General features: G+C 43.4%; 1 protein-coding gene across 7 annotated transcripts in view; it reads left to right on the top strand.

The window, feature by feature from the left end:
• The window catches only part of CACNA1I (calcium voltage-gated channel subunit alpha1 I), a 149,502-nt gene that overhangs the window by 57,653 nt on the left and 77,440 nt on the right, over positions 1-14,409 (top strand). For 6 of the 7 annotated variants that reach the window (XM_069002736.1, XM_069002739.1, XM_069002738.1 and 3 more), the window contains exons 2-3: positions 7,835-8,008; positions 9,014-9,147. In XM_069002736.1, coding sequence (XP_068858837.1) covers positions 7,916-8,008; positions 9,014-9,147 — 227 coding nt within the window. In that variant the 5' untranslated portion in view covers positions 7,835-7,915. The remainder of the gene's footprint in view (positions 1-7,834; positions 8,009-9,013; positions 9,148-14,409) is intronic. The other variant, XM_069002737.1, reaches the window with a different exon arrangement.

Raw genomic sequence — 14,409 nt, 5'->3', positions numbered from 1 at the left:
CCTGTTTTGGCCTGCCAAGTTCAGCTCTTCTCTGGTGCAGAGGTCTAGCTGAGTCCAAAATCAATGACTAACTCTTCTATGGTCCCTACTTTGCCACTGCTGTCAATTGGGAGTTGCTTGTGCTGTGTGAAATATCAGTAAGCAATAAGAACTTTAAAAAATGGACCTCAGTTTTGTGGTTCAGGGGGTTTCCTCAGCTGGTCCTTCTCTGGTGTCTGTTACTCCTATGACTCCATTTGCAGCAGGAAGCAACTGCTGAACCTGCCACTCTGACCAGGAGATTTTGGAGCAAAATTCTTTCACCTGTCATACAGCATAATAATGTTCCAAGCTGCAGTCCTATTGCCTCATGCTGTGACCTTGTTGAAGCTCTTAATGTGAAGCCAGGTCAGATTTTGGATAGCAATCTCCAAGGCAGAGCCAGAATGCTGCAGGAGGCACCATTTGGGAGTCAGCGGGAGGTGTGATTCCTCAAGTCAGTCTTGAACTGGTTCCACAGCATGGTGGAGTACTGCTTTCCTGGCAAGAATGACAGGCAACCACAGTCCCAGCCATCTGAGGATATTAAAAAGCTCTTTCTCCAGGAACAGTCATTACCTCTAATACCCTGCTTAAGTTTAAACTTGGGTAATTACTTTCATCTGACCTAAAAAGAAAGATTCTTGGGTGGGTTTTTTTTTTCTAGGTACTGTATTTTTTCATGCTTTCTGTAGCAAACAGCTTTGTAGGAATGCTGCACACTGTTAAACAGATGCTCTGCTGCACCCTGAAAGATAGATGCAATTTGGAGGTGGGTCATTATCAGTCGAGAAGCTCTGGGGCTCAGCTGCTACAGGCAGGAGGTAATCATTAATAGCAGGGCTGTGTAGCAGCATTGATGAAGATGCATGGTATTTGTGAGATATTTGAATAATTGGCATTGGGATCTGCACACCTCTCCTGGAGAAAACACCAGGCTGCTTCACAAGACCAATGTGTATCCATGTAAATGGTGTGACAGACAGACAGAATTCTTGGTGTAACTCATGCTAGCTTTAGTGCCAGTGAGTCGTGGTGGTGAAGGGTGTCTTAAAGAAGCCTTGCTTTTTCCCTGCAGCCTCCTGCTTGATTAGGGCCCCTACACTAGGTCAGAGACCTCATGTTGTCTCCCTGTTTCTGGAGTATCTGAAGACTTGCCTCATTGTGTTAATACCTCTGTTTTTTTTCTTCAGGTTCATTCTTAGCATCTTCATCTTCACTGTATGTTTTTCCTGACAGAAACTTCTTTCTATTATTTTTGGTTTTAGTGGATTTGAGAGTTTAATGGATGCATTTAGAAGAACTGAATAAATCATTACGGAAAGAGTTTTAAGAAAGGAGAGATTTGCCTCGTTTTGTTTCTGTAATGGGAAAAAAAGCAAACCTAACAAAATTTTTCATAAGCCATCTTCAATCCTTGCCAAACTCTGAAGGGGAATATGATGTGGTGCTTGAGAAAAAACTGACTTAAATTCAAATTTAGCTTAGAACCTAATGAAAACTGACCTATGCAGCCAAAAGCCTGTGTGGCCTGGTACAGGACCCACTTTCTGAGCAGTCCTTGGAAGTGAGATCAGAGAGTCTGACCTATGATGCTTTGTGGTTTTGGTGTTTATCTGATTTAACATGGGAACAACTGAGTCTTTGTCTTTTGTAATCTGTTCTTGATAGAAAGTCCCTTCCAAAGGGCATAAACATAGAAGCATTGCCAAGCATTTAAAATTTCTCTACTGTGTCCCCCTTCTGCAGTTTCTTGTCCTGCCTTCCAGTAACACCAACACAAGTTAAGTCTTCCCCAGTGCCTCTCAAATCAGTGTAACAGTTTCTCTGTGTTCGGCAGTACCGCTGTCCTTTCCTTGGCACCAGTATTATTGAACACTTGAAGACCTCAGCAACGCTCATGTCAGGTGCCTGAAGTTCAGGCGCTCCTCTTTCATGAGAAGAGTTTATAAATGGTGATGTGATGAAAGCAAACATGTACAAGGTTGCACGACACGGGACCACCTGGAGACTGTCGACATTGAGTGCTTGCAAATATGCTTTATAAATTGCACCCCTCGGGTTGGCCACCATGAAATCCCAGCATTGCAATGCTGGGTGTTGGCATTTGATTTCCAACAGAAACTCAGAACTCAAAACCAGGGTGTTCTGTGTTGGGTCAAAAAAAACTCAACCTTTTTTTTTCTGTTACATTGAAATTTTTCTTTGCACTAAAAAAGACAAAGAAGAAATGCTTTAGTCTTTCCAAAATAGGATTTTTAAAGTTTCTTGTTCTGAAAAATGTTTGTTTTGATCTATTTGAACACAAACACATTTTGAGAGGTGTTTTTCTTCAAGCGAACACAGTGTTACATTCAACTTCTAGTAGTGAGTTAGCTCAGCAGACTGAGGCTGAAGAGAAAGAGCCCTGTTGATTCAGCCAGCTTGTTTTGTAGGAAAAGACAAAACTCCTATGCATTGATACAGAAGGAAAAACAAACCACAAAAGCTGACTGGTGATAAGAAAAAGTGGGAGGGGGCAAAGAGTGAAACTTGCCTGTGAAAACATTTGCAAAAGACAACAGCAATGAGGTAGAGAAAATGAGCATTTCTACCCTTGGAACTGTTGCTTTCTCTGATCTTTATAACAAATCTCTCCTTCCTTTACAAATGTAGTATTAACTGTCTTGCTTCAAGTACAGCATACTACTGGCTTCTTGCAGGACAGTCACAAAGCAGGGGTGGAAAGTAGGGAAGCAACACAGCTCTGTCCTTAGTTTGCTTCAAGGGGAGAGAAAGAACTGCAATCACTGCAGACTGGAATGACAAGGTGAAGCCATTTAGCTGGTGGGAAGGATGGTGGGATGAGAGGTAGGTGGGGAGGAGCCCAAAGGGGAAGCAGAGAGGAATGTTCAAGCTGATGCGATGCAGAGTGCCCTCAGCTGAGCCTGCCTGGCACCAGCTCAGAGATGGGAGGCCACAAGGAGTTGTATGTAGGGGTGGCTGGTGTTTGGGATGCATTGCGTGGGGCTCCATGTTTCCACCTGAATCACTGAACTGCTCTTCTCTCCATTTTGGAGCAGGAGCAGGTTCTGCCATGACCAGCCATACCACAGGGCTGGCTTTCCCCCCTTGCTGTAAATACTTTGCAGTCAGGCATTTCTGCTGCATGTTAAATAGGTCTGAGGTATTCAGGACTTTAATTGGCACAAGGCATACTCTAGGAGTAGTGTGGAAATAGCAACAGGAAACACTGAGGGATTGTCATGATTATAAAGCTTATATATTTTCTGTGCTGTTAGGAATGCCAGCCTCTGGGGAGCTACTTGTGCCTCTACAGCTGATGATGGAAGAAGAGAAGAGGGGACTCAAAAGTACTGTTTTATTTTGCTCTGTTGTATTTTTGTCAGTGATAGAAAATGGAGATTAAGGTCAATCCCAAGAATCTTAAGTGGTATGCAGTTTTTAGGTGCAAGGTATTTACAGCTCCAGCACAGCAGATGTTTCTTCTGCTATTTGTCACTTAGGAATTGAGCCCAAAAGCTTTGTCTGTCTCTTATCACCTGTTTATAACATCATCTTCCACTATGCATAGTTGTATTATCAAGCACTACCAAAAAACGTGTCCCAGAAACATCTGCATATCTCCTTAACTGTCCTGTCGCTTGTGGCTGTCAGTGCATCCCAGATGGTTTGGGGTGAATGACGGCTCTCTCCTGGTGTGTTCTGGTGATGCATGTCCCTGTTGAATGTATCCCCATCCCAGAGCTGCCCTGTCCATAGGAAGACAGGGTGGAGGGTCCGTAGATACACAGTGACTGTCTCTGGCTGGCAGCTGGCCAGGCCCTGCTTGGGGTACAGGGCAGGGTTGGCACCCAGCAGCAAAGAAAAGTCTTGCTGCCACAAGCAGGCACCAGCTATAGAACCAGTGCAAGTTTTTAGGCAAAATATAGTTAATCTAGACACGGATCTTGATGTCCCCAGACAGTGCTGAAATGAACAAAACTTTTTTAAGGAGGAGAGACTTATGTGGATAATGAGACTAGCCCATGGTTACTCAATGATTCTTGTGGACCCTCCCAACTGAGAATATTCTGTTATTAACTCAGGAGACACTTCTGCTGTATTTCTTTTTTCAAATGAGGGCCATGGTCTTTTTATCTGAAAAGGTTTGAATCAACTGTGAACTGTCACAGGTGGGAAAAGCCCTCCCTTTAATGGCAAGTTATTACATACTGGATTGCAGTGAATTTTCTGGTGCCTTCCTCTGAAGCACCTTGTGGTGGCCAAGGAGAGAAGATGACCATGGGCAGAAATTGTGTGAGTCTCCTTTTAGTTTCCCAAACCATTTGCAGGCCCCAAAACTCACTGGGAAAGATATTGGGAATGAGGCTGTGGGAATGGAGAGTAGCAGTAAGGAAGAAGGGCTGGAGTGGGGCTGGGAGAACATGTGCATGGGTTTGCTTGTAATTAGGAGATTTAAACTTTGAAAGAAGTTAATTAATAATTAAACTTCTGACTGTATGATGCAGATTTTGAAGACTGGCTTTGTCAGCAGCTGCAATTAATTACAGGCTCAAGCACAGGGAAAAGGAGGGGGGTGAGAGATGTGGGAGAGGGGAGGCATCACCAAAAGAAAGATGATAAACCTTGGCTGCAGGCTGTTGCTGTGGTGACAGGAGTCAGTAGCTGTGGTTGACAACGGTGACACACAAGGCAGCAGATAGTCCTAATTACCCCCTCCACCAACCCAAGCAGACACCAACCCCTCCTGATTTGGGGCAGGAGATGCTCTGGTTTTCTCCTTGCACTTTCTTCCTTTCTGCTGCAGGTTGGATGTGCTTTTTCAGGGTTTCCAACTGCTCTGAAAGGAAAACTGTGGGGCAGTGGCTTTTTCTAGTATCACTGTAAATAGCCTGGGAATGGCCAGCAGTTCAGCAGCATTCTTGGGAAGCTTGGACAACGGTGGCAAACTTTGAGAGCTGATACCTAAAAAGCAGGGGAGAAGAAATCATCTGCAACTGGCCACAGCTTTTTAAGCAAGAAGATGAGATGAAATTGCACATCTGGCCTAAGTTTCAATCTTTTTGGGAGCAGTTGCCATGGCGTGTCATGTCTTGTGCTTCAGGGTCTCACCAGATGCTGACAGCACCCTGCCATGGTCTGCATGGCCTTGTGGGGGGCACTGCAAGGGCAGTGAGAGAAACATGGAAGTGTGCTGCCCTGACAGGGCTGCTGCCAAAGCACATGCAGAGACATGTAGATCCGTGTTAAATAAAAACTCCTGACTTTCACTCCCTTTGTCCTGACTTTCCCGAGTTTGGCTGTAGTCAGAGTAGTACTCTCTGCCTCAAATTCTCTTATCATGCTTTCTGGAAAAAAAAAAAAAAAAAGAAGCCAATTGGCTTTTAAAACAATTTTTGCTTTTCATTCATTATGCATTAATTTAATCCAGGAATGTTTGAGGTCCTGTTTTTTTCCACATATCTTCTGACTTCCTCTTATGCCCAGGGAGAAGGACTTTTGCAACCATTGGCTCAGCCTGCTCTGAAACTGTTTTGGCCCCTTGAAGAATGTCATTCAGCACTGATCCTCCTGTCAGAGCTTCACTGCTGCTGCCTTTCCAGTAACTGTGAAAGCACCTGCTGCAAAAGGGAGAGGCTGAGAGAGCTGGGGCTGCTCAGCCTGGAGGAGAGATGGTTTAGGGAGATCTTATCCATGTGTATCAACACCTGATGAGAGGAATAAAGGACACAGACAGTGATGCCCAGTGACAGGGCAAGAGGTAACAGGCACAGCCTGAAAGGTGGGGTATGTCCTATTTAAACATAAGGAAACACTTCTACTCTGTGTAAATAATCAAATGCTAGAGCAGGTTGCCTGGAGAGGTTCTGGTGCCTTTATACCTGAAGATAATCAAACCCCAAGTGGATGCAATGCTGAACAACCTGCTGTAATTGATGTTTCTTTGATCAGGGAAGGTGGACAAGACAACCTCCACAGGCCCTTCCAACATCAACCATTCTGTGGTTCTGTAACTCTCAATGAAGATGCCAAACAGGTTCTGAAGAGTCCAGAAAAGAACTGCAGTCCTATCTAAAAACCCTGTGTGAGCTAATGGAAACCTCTCAAATTGCTTTCCTGGGCTTCAGATGAGATCATTAAAAAAATATGCAAGAGAGAGGAAGGTGGAAAGTTGAAGTTGCATAGACCCCTGAGTGAAAATACTTTATTTGTGCCTTTTTGGTGCATTCCCCTCAGAACAGAGCTCTGGTTTTGAAGCCTACATTGAGGGTGGGCTTCATGTACATTACTTTGTAGAGTATGTGGAATTAACTTTGTGAGGGATAGCGATAACACATTCTTGAAATCACCTTAGAGAATACTTGGAACAGTAGAACTAGTGCCCTGCTCTTGTCTGATTTTGCAGCTGAAGGTAGCTCACCACAAACCAGGTGGGGGAGAAGAGAGAGAATTAATTATCTTCTAGATCAGATTGCGCAGTTTAGTCATAAATCACTGTCAGGGAATGAGCATGGAAGAGTTGCTCAGAACAAACCACAGAAGTTGAATGTCTTTCAGAAGTGATCAGAGATATAGACCACTCTTTTAGATTCAGTACTGAAAGGACTGAAAATGGATGCACTCAGTGGGCTGTATGTTAAGTAGATAATTTCATGCCTCTTCTATTTAAGAAAAGATAAAATTGTCTGATAGTGGAAACTAGGCAGATACGTTGTTGTGAGGTGTGTAAAATGCCCGAGAATGTTTGTGCCAGAGGTTGGAGGTCTATTTGCTCTACATCAGTGCTTTGCAGTGGGAACGCTGGAAAGGTATTACACAAATGCACCCACTTTTAGAGCTAAAATTCTGTAAATGAAGTCTTGGATAAGCATGTACCAGGCTTTAAAACTTCTTCAGGAAGAGAGTGATGGTGAAGAGGGGGCAGCTAGAGTGGGTAGAGTACAGAGGTCACACAAATACACCATTTTTATTCACTTCTCTAATACATAAATGAAGTGGCACTTGATAAAATTACAAGACAACAAATTAATAATAAGTAGGAGGGAACAGTTTTTAATGTAAAGTATAATTAGCCAGTGTAGCTCAGGGCTGCCAACTGTTATCGAAACAGATATTTTAGCAAGATTATCAACAAAGGATTTAAATGAATAAGCAAAGCATCTGCAGGGACACCAGTGTAGCTGAGAAAACAATTATAAGGACTATCAATCCTCGTGCTTTAGGGTATAAACAGATCACCAGCTGGGGTCAGAAACACAGTTTCTCCCCATAGTTACTGAGTAACTTGGGCATAAAAACTTGTGGAGTTTATACAGTGTGGGTCACTGTTGGAAGCGTAGTAACAGATTAGATGGACCACTGGCACTTCTTTACCCCCAAGTTTCTCTGAGAGGGGAAGAGGGAGAGTTCTAGCATCATGTTGTATCCCCTTCCCAATAATCACTAGGCTCATGTAGAGATTAATCTGCCCCTTTTGGTTTGGATCCCCAGATCTTGGAGATCTCTGATACATTAAGGTATAGGCTACCTTGGAAAGTCTCTTCCATGTATTTGGGAGATTCAGTAAACCAGCGAGGGAAGGGATTCAGCAAACCAACAAGAGAGGAGCAAGCATGTGTTTGACTATGGCAATGATTTGACTTGTGTAAGTACTTCAGGCCTTTTGAGCTACCTCTACTTTCCCTTTTTCAAAAGAGTTTTGGCTTAATCAAGGACTGGAGTAGTGATGAACTGAGTGGGGAAAATGCGGCAATGTAATAAATCAGCCTACCAGCACTTCTTTCCCTTAATCTTCCTATTTTGTTACTTCAAGCCTAGAACAAGCTTATCTCAGCCGTGATGCTTTTGCAGAAGTTTTCCTTGACTCTTTTCCACCTGGTTCGAGTGTGTCAGCATGATGGTGATTTTGCTAAACTGTGTTACCCTGGGAATGTACCAGCCATGTGAGGATATGGACTGCCTTTCTGACAGGTGTAAAATCTTGCAGGTAAGCAGATTTCCTTCTTGTTGTGATGGTGCTTCAGTCCAAGTCACAAATTTTCATGCATGCTTTCCTTCAGCGTGTGGGCGATACCTTCCCAGAGAGGCTGGCAAGATTGTCCCTCACAGTGAGCTATCCTGTTGTAAAATGGCAAAAGCTTGCTTTGAGGAGGGGAATGGGACAGCAGAGAGAATGAATGAACTCTTCTTGTAACTATGCCATACTGAACCCTTGCTGATCTTCCTGATCCTGCACGTAAGCAGGGGTTTCTGGACACAGACACCTACGAGATACATAGGTCAGGGTTAAGCCAGGGAGAAATAACTAAGGTTACACAATCCAGGCAGGAGAGAATAGCAACCTCCAATGCATTTGGTAGTCTGGTGATGTGCAAGATTATTACTGATTCAACAGATACTGTGCTGTTCAGGATGCCCAAAGGGAGAGGAAATAAAAGGAACACTTAGAAGCGCCATGAGTGCATCCAGCCTGTGAACACACCAGTTGTGCTTGATGCTTCCCCGAAGAGAAGGTGACAGCAAAGGGTGTCATCCACAGTGTTGTTGTGGCTAAGCCTTCAGGTATCTGAAGCTTCTCTCTGTGATGGGTGTGTGCTGTCCAAGCTGTCTGGGGAGTTGCACTATGTCCTCAGCTGAGCAATCTGCAGCAGTGTGGTGAGGAGTCCCTCCTGGAGGGATCTTGGAAAAACAGTGTTTTTCTGGCCACATTAAGATCTGCTGGTGCTGAACCAACACCACTTTTCAAGCCTGTGTAAGGAATCTTGGAGTCTGCATCAGTTACTTCACCTGTGGATGAAAAAACTACAAAAGCCCTCACTGAATTTGAGCAGCAGGAAACTGTGATGCCAGGGCTACATGGAAGAAACTTCTCCAGCCCTGCCTCTAGCTCATTTTCAGGAGTACTGAAATTAATATTTTTCTCACATTCTGTGTTTTAAAGTCCACAGCTAAGAATGCTTGTCAAATATGCTCTTGGGTTTCTGTTTGGCAGGTGTTTGATGATTTCATCTTTATCTTCTTTGCCATGGAAATGGTCTTAAAGATGGTGGCCCTGGGGATCTTTGGGAAGAAGTGTTACCTTGGAGATACCTGGAACCGCCTGGATTTCTTCATTGTCATGGCTGGGTAGGTTGATAGTTTCTGGGTTTGTTTATTCTGGGTTTACTAGAGCCTTGTATGGAACAGAAATGATGTAACTGAGGGGAAAGTTTCCACTCTGGTGCTGCTCTGGTACAGCTGCCAAACTGGAATTGGGCATGCTGGGGTTAGCAGCCAATGGAAGAAAGAGCAGACAAGGTAGCTTAACTCCTCAGCTGATGTGCAGCCATCTGTCTAGCACAACTTCAGTAGAGGGTGTTAATTTGTACCAGCTGAAGAGGTTGCCCAGAAACGTTTCTGGGTTTTTTGTGTTTTTAAAATGTCGGGGTAGAAGAGGTGTAACCTTTACCAGAACCAATCTAAAGCTAGCATTTCTGTTTCCAGCAGCAGTGTTTCACGGGTAGGAATGTAGGTTTTTTTTATTCAGGGCTTTTTGGTTTTGTATTGCACCAGCATTACCCACTGTACTTTTGGGACAAGTTGACATTTGAGGGTTTTTTACAACAAAGTTGCTATGGTGAAGCTTTGATTTTCCCCTCTGCATGTATCAAGTGGAAAGTCTACCAGAATCTGCCTGTTAAAGCACAGCAAAATGTCCATTTCTGTTAGCAGTGGGATGTGCTTTTTTTCCCAGAATTCTAATTTTCAATTAGAATGCCTTATGGTATAATAAAAAAAAAAATCAGAAATAAATATGTAATATTGCTCTTCTCACAGAAAAAAAGCTAACATCTTTTCAGAGAGAAGCCCTCAATTTTCTTTTTCTGCAGCCAGGAATTACCAGCTCCACTGCTGCCTGGAAGTGCATGTATTACTGACTGAGCTAGCAGTGAGTTTGAGCTCACTTTGCAGAGTTTTCCCCCGTGGTGTGGAGCAGCACCATCTTTATATTTGCTTTTGACAGAGTTCTTCTATAGCAAGACTTGAAAGTCATTCCCTCTGGAGGAGCAGATAATTGTTTGCTTCTGGGAGGAGCAGAGATTTTCAAACTCAGTGAAGCTGTAAAAATTTGAAGGCTGATTCTTGGTCAGGTTGTGCATGAAAGGAGGACAGGCAGATGAAAGCTGTAGGCTTTTCTAAATTAACACAATATGTGTGAGATGGGAAGACCTTTCTTATAGCTGAGCCTGCTTCGATTAACGTCTGATTTAAAACAGCCTGACGTGAGGAGTGCCACTTAAAGCCCCTGAGACACGGTGCTGAGAAAAGCCAGATCATTGTATGTTCTAGCCTGAGCTCCTGGTGGCAAAATTGCTGGAGATTGGATGCAGGGAAAGCAAGACTGTAGCAGAGGAGCCTTTGAGGAAGGAAAAGCTGCATAGGTTTGAAAAGGGGACCTTGGAGCCCATGGTGCTCCTCTGAGTGGGTGAGATGCTGCATTGTGCTGGGAGAAAGACTCTGTTCCAGGTGGGCACAGGAGTACCAGCATATGAGGTAAAAAGGCTTGGGAACTGGGGGTCTTGCTCTGTCTGGGGTCCCTGCAAGCATGGTAAGAGAGTGGTGCTATCTGAAGAGATGGTGAAATCAGTGGGCCAATACTAAATGAGAGAGGGTGAGCTCAAATAATTCATGCAGAAAATAAGCAAAATCCACACTACCTAGACAAGAAGGGAGCAAACTCTATTTACATATTTCTTTCTGTCACCATTCCTGGCAGGAATTTGAGGAGAGACAGAGTCTTTTGTGCATCTGATAGCAGTACTCGGGGAAAAAAAGCTTATATCTGAACTACTTTCAATGCCAAGGAGACTTCAAATCAACTCCTTAGATATAAAATAATCTGTGTGGAGGATTTTTTATTTCACGTCCAAAACTGAAAGAAATTTGTTGCCTGATTTCTATTCAATTGTCCTCATGAGGTGTCAGAATGAAATGATAGTAATCTCATTAGAATATCTGATCTCAAAGGACTTCTGCTAAAGAAAGATTTTTCCATTTAGTTATATAGAACTAATGACTATATAATGTATTTCGAGTTATAAAAGCTTGTGGTTATTAATTCATTATTCTTTGAAATTCATTAAAATTGTCTGCGCTGTTTAAATAAAACCCAAGGCTTTAACTTGTCCTTACATACTGTAGGCTTTTACTTAACCTCAAATGTAAGCTCCAACATTTATCCTTATTGATCCCACACCTGGATCATGGCTTCAGCTTACTCTGGTCCAGATGCTGCCTTAGCATTCTGATTTAGAGAGGACACCTAGCATTAGGTCTTGCACATTTTCTCCACGCCAGTGAGTTAGGTCCTGATCAGAGGCTAATCAGTTTTCTCTAAGAGCCTTCTCCTTTTCATCATCCTGGATTCTCGTTTTCTCTGGGGGAGGTCATAAACTTGGCTCCTGAGGAAACATCCGTGATGTTGGGAAGCAATGGCAAGCCTAGAATATATGCAGCTTCTCTCAGTTTCAAGAACAAGGACTGTACTTCCCAGCCCTTTCTCTTCCCTTCTCCCTTCCCAAATAAACACCAGCAAGGCAGCAAAAGTTGCAAAGAATAAACTGTAGCATGGAAAAGTGAAGATCAGGAGGGGCCCATTCTGTGGGGCATTCCTGGGCAGCTGAGATGTCTCCATCTGGCTCACTGCACAGCAGCATATTGTATCGAAGAGCATAATGACTATTTGCTGCTAAGGCCCCAGACAGTGTTTTGGTTACGTAAACCATGTATTCAGGCAATCATTTGTAGTTATTTCCTTGGAAAGCCAGAAGCTATAGTTGTAGTTAGCTGAATTCCCTCGTGTGCCCCTGCCCTGCTTGCCCCTGCTCCCCACGCAACCCAGCAGCTCAAGGAGGAAGACTCCATTGTCACTAAAAATGTTCCGTTTCCATGGCGATAGGAGCTGACATCACCAGAACTTTCTCCCCTCTCGAACACTCCCTCCCCTAACCACCTTCAACATGGTTTTTTTCTAAAAGGGTTAGGAAAAAAACCAAAACCACAGTTATAAGTCAATGCTCTCCCTCATTGTTCCCCTCAGAGCTCCAAAAATCATATGAGGCAATTTGGTTTGAAGAGTGCCAGTGCCCTTGTGTGCACAAACAGCCAGGGCTGCAGATTCAGCTTGTCGATGCTCCCGTTCCCAACTGCTTGCTGGTGACAGGAGGTTGCAAGCTCCCAGACGTTTCAAGCAGACTGTGCTCGTCACACCAGCTGTCCTGGTGGGAGTCCCTCTTCCCTTCCATTTGTGATTAGGTCTTGTCTGTCGTCATTTGTTTCCCACAGAGATGGGTGCGTTTGGAGAGCTTGAACTGAGGCAACTTCAGAGGGCAGCTTCCTCAAGTTGAGAGCCTATGATGGTTTGAAAGTTGAGATAATGAGAAAGCTAATCAGATTGGAAATGTCAGCCAGAGTCTATATGTGTGTGAATTTAGGGGAAGACTCACTTGTTTCTGGGCTCATACTCATCAACTTTTTAAGCCAGGCAGTTCTCTAGCAATAAAAGGGGAACAATTTTCTCTGCTCACTCTAGTCTGTGAGACAGTTGCATTCCCATGTGGTTGGAGATGATGCCACTGTCCCTCTAGGAAGGGGGATATCCCTTTATATATCTGACCTGAGAGTCCCCCTGACCTTGGGGGCATGAATTCCATGGAGCGAGTGGTTGTTCTGCCCCTCATGATCCAAGTGCTGCAATTAACAATCTGCGGTGGGAATTCTGTCTGTCTTTGCCCTCTTCTGTGGCATCCCTGGGACACGGTAAATTAAGGGACAGAGGACTTCACTATTTGGCTGGGGGGGGGGGGGGGGTGTGATTGTGATTACAGGTGTGTCCCCAAAATACGCCCAAAATCTTTTCTTAACTACTTGTTGCTTGAAGTCCATTGGCTGAGGAGAGGGTGGTCTATCTTTCAGAGAGTGCTGTCTTTACCTCTCTCATTATCACAGTTGAGTTTGCCATGTAGGTCTCAAACTGTGGTCAAATCCCATCCTGACCTTACCTTTGGTGTCAGGAATGGCATTTTGGATATTTTGGCTTTTTGAGTTTTTCTTTTGGTGTTCTTAAACAGCTTTTAAAAGTGGTGGACTTCAGAACAAGACACAGTACTCTGTCAGTGCTTCAGTCTGCTTCAGTGCCTTTGGTTGTAATATTGCCTCTCTATTCCTTCCTGAAATTTCCTGTTTCCTATAGCCAAGTATTGCAGTTGCCTATCCATTCAATCACAGCACCTTGCTATCAGTTCATTCAGCTGCTTTCTTCATTGCCTCCAAGCTTGATTGGTTGGGGTTTTTTTTCCCGTCTCCTCTTCTGAAGAGAGAAAACCCCTTCCTATTAGTAGGAACAGTAAACTTTGTTCACAGATGTATGTTGGTTCCATTTTTTCACCCTGGAATACATATTACTTGCATTTCCAGAGCAGTTCATGCTGTTCTGTCCCTGACTTGTCATCTTCATTTCTTTTCTGTTCTCCCAAAAATACGCCTCAACTGTAAAATCCATTGGTGACTTTTTTTAGTTTTCTGTCAGGTTGTGATAAATAAATAAAGAACAGAGTGGCAAGAATTGCGCATTACAGAAGTACATCTGCTCACAAATGAATCCCCATTTAGTGTTGCATGTGAGGTTTATTACTCAGACAGTTTTTCTCTAGCTAATGTATGTCATGACGATTACATATCATTCCAGCCATATCAACCTAATTACTTGTGTGAACCAGACTTGTAATCTCATAAGAAATTATGGCACATTAGTTTGATGATGTCTATTTTTCCTTAAACTTGTATTGGGTATGGCTAATTTTGTTATCCACTTTTAATCCATAATCTATTCAAGTTGCATATTGAAAATTTCATTACTGTACTGTCACCAGCATCAGTCCAGTCATTGAGATCACTGTGTACTGGCATAACATCAGAATTCCTTTGACCCTTGGATGCTTTCCCAGTTTTCTGAGTGTAATCAAAAATTATCAGTACTGGTCCAGATCTTTTCTGGCCGTCGCTTTTAAAACTCTTGCATACAAATTGTCCAGGCTTGCTTATCTTAGAAAATCCCTATTTAGGCACAGCCTAAAATACTTGATCACAGCTGGAGCTGAAATTAGCTCATTATGATCAATGGTGCACATACATCATCTGACCTTCCCTAGAGGACTTTTAACTGATGTTTTCTGCCTTTTTTACACTTAGTGACAATTCTGTTATCTTGTTCCAAAACTTATACCATTTTATGCGCTCATTCAGTTCTCTTACAAATTTTCTACAAGTCCATCTCCTAATTTATACTCATTGGTATCACCTTCCCCTCTCCTGCTATTATGTTGCTGCTTTTGCTTTCACTTATGTTGT

Source organism: Aphelocoma coerulescens, chromosome 1A (genome assembly GCF_041296385.1).
Source record: "Aphelocoma coerulescens isolate FSJ_1873_10779 chromosome 1A, UR_Acoe_1.0, whole genome shotgun sequence".
In the NCBI taxonomy this organism is placed as follows: domain Eukaryota; kingdom Metazoa; phylum Chordata; class Aves; order Passeriformes; family Corvidae; genus Aphelocoma; species Aphelocoma coerulescens.
Note: the sequence above shows the minus strand (reverse complement) of the source record. Positions and strands in the feature narration are given on the sequence as shown.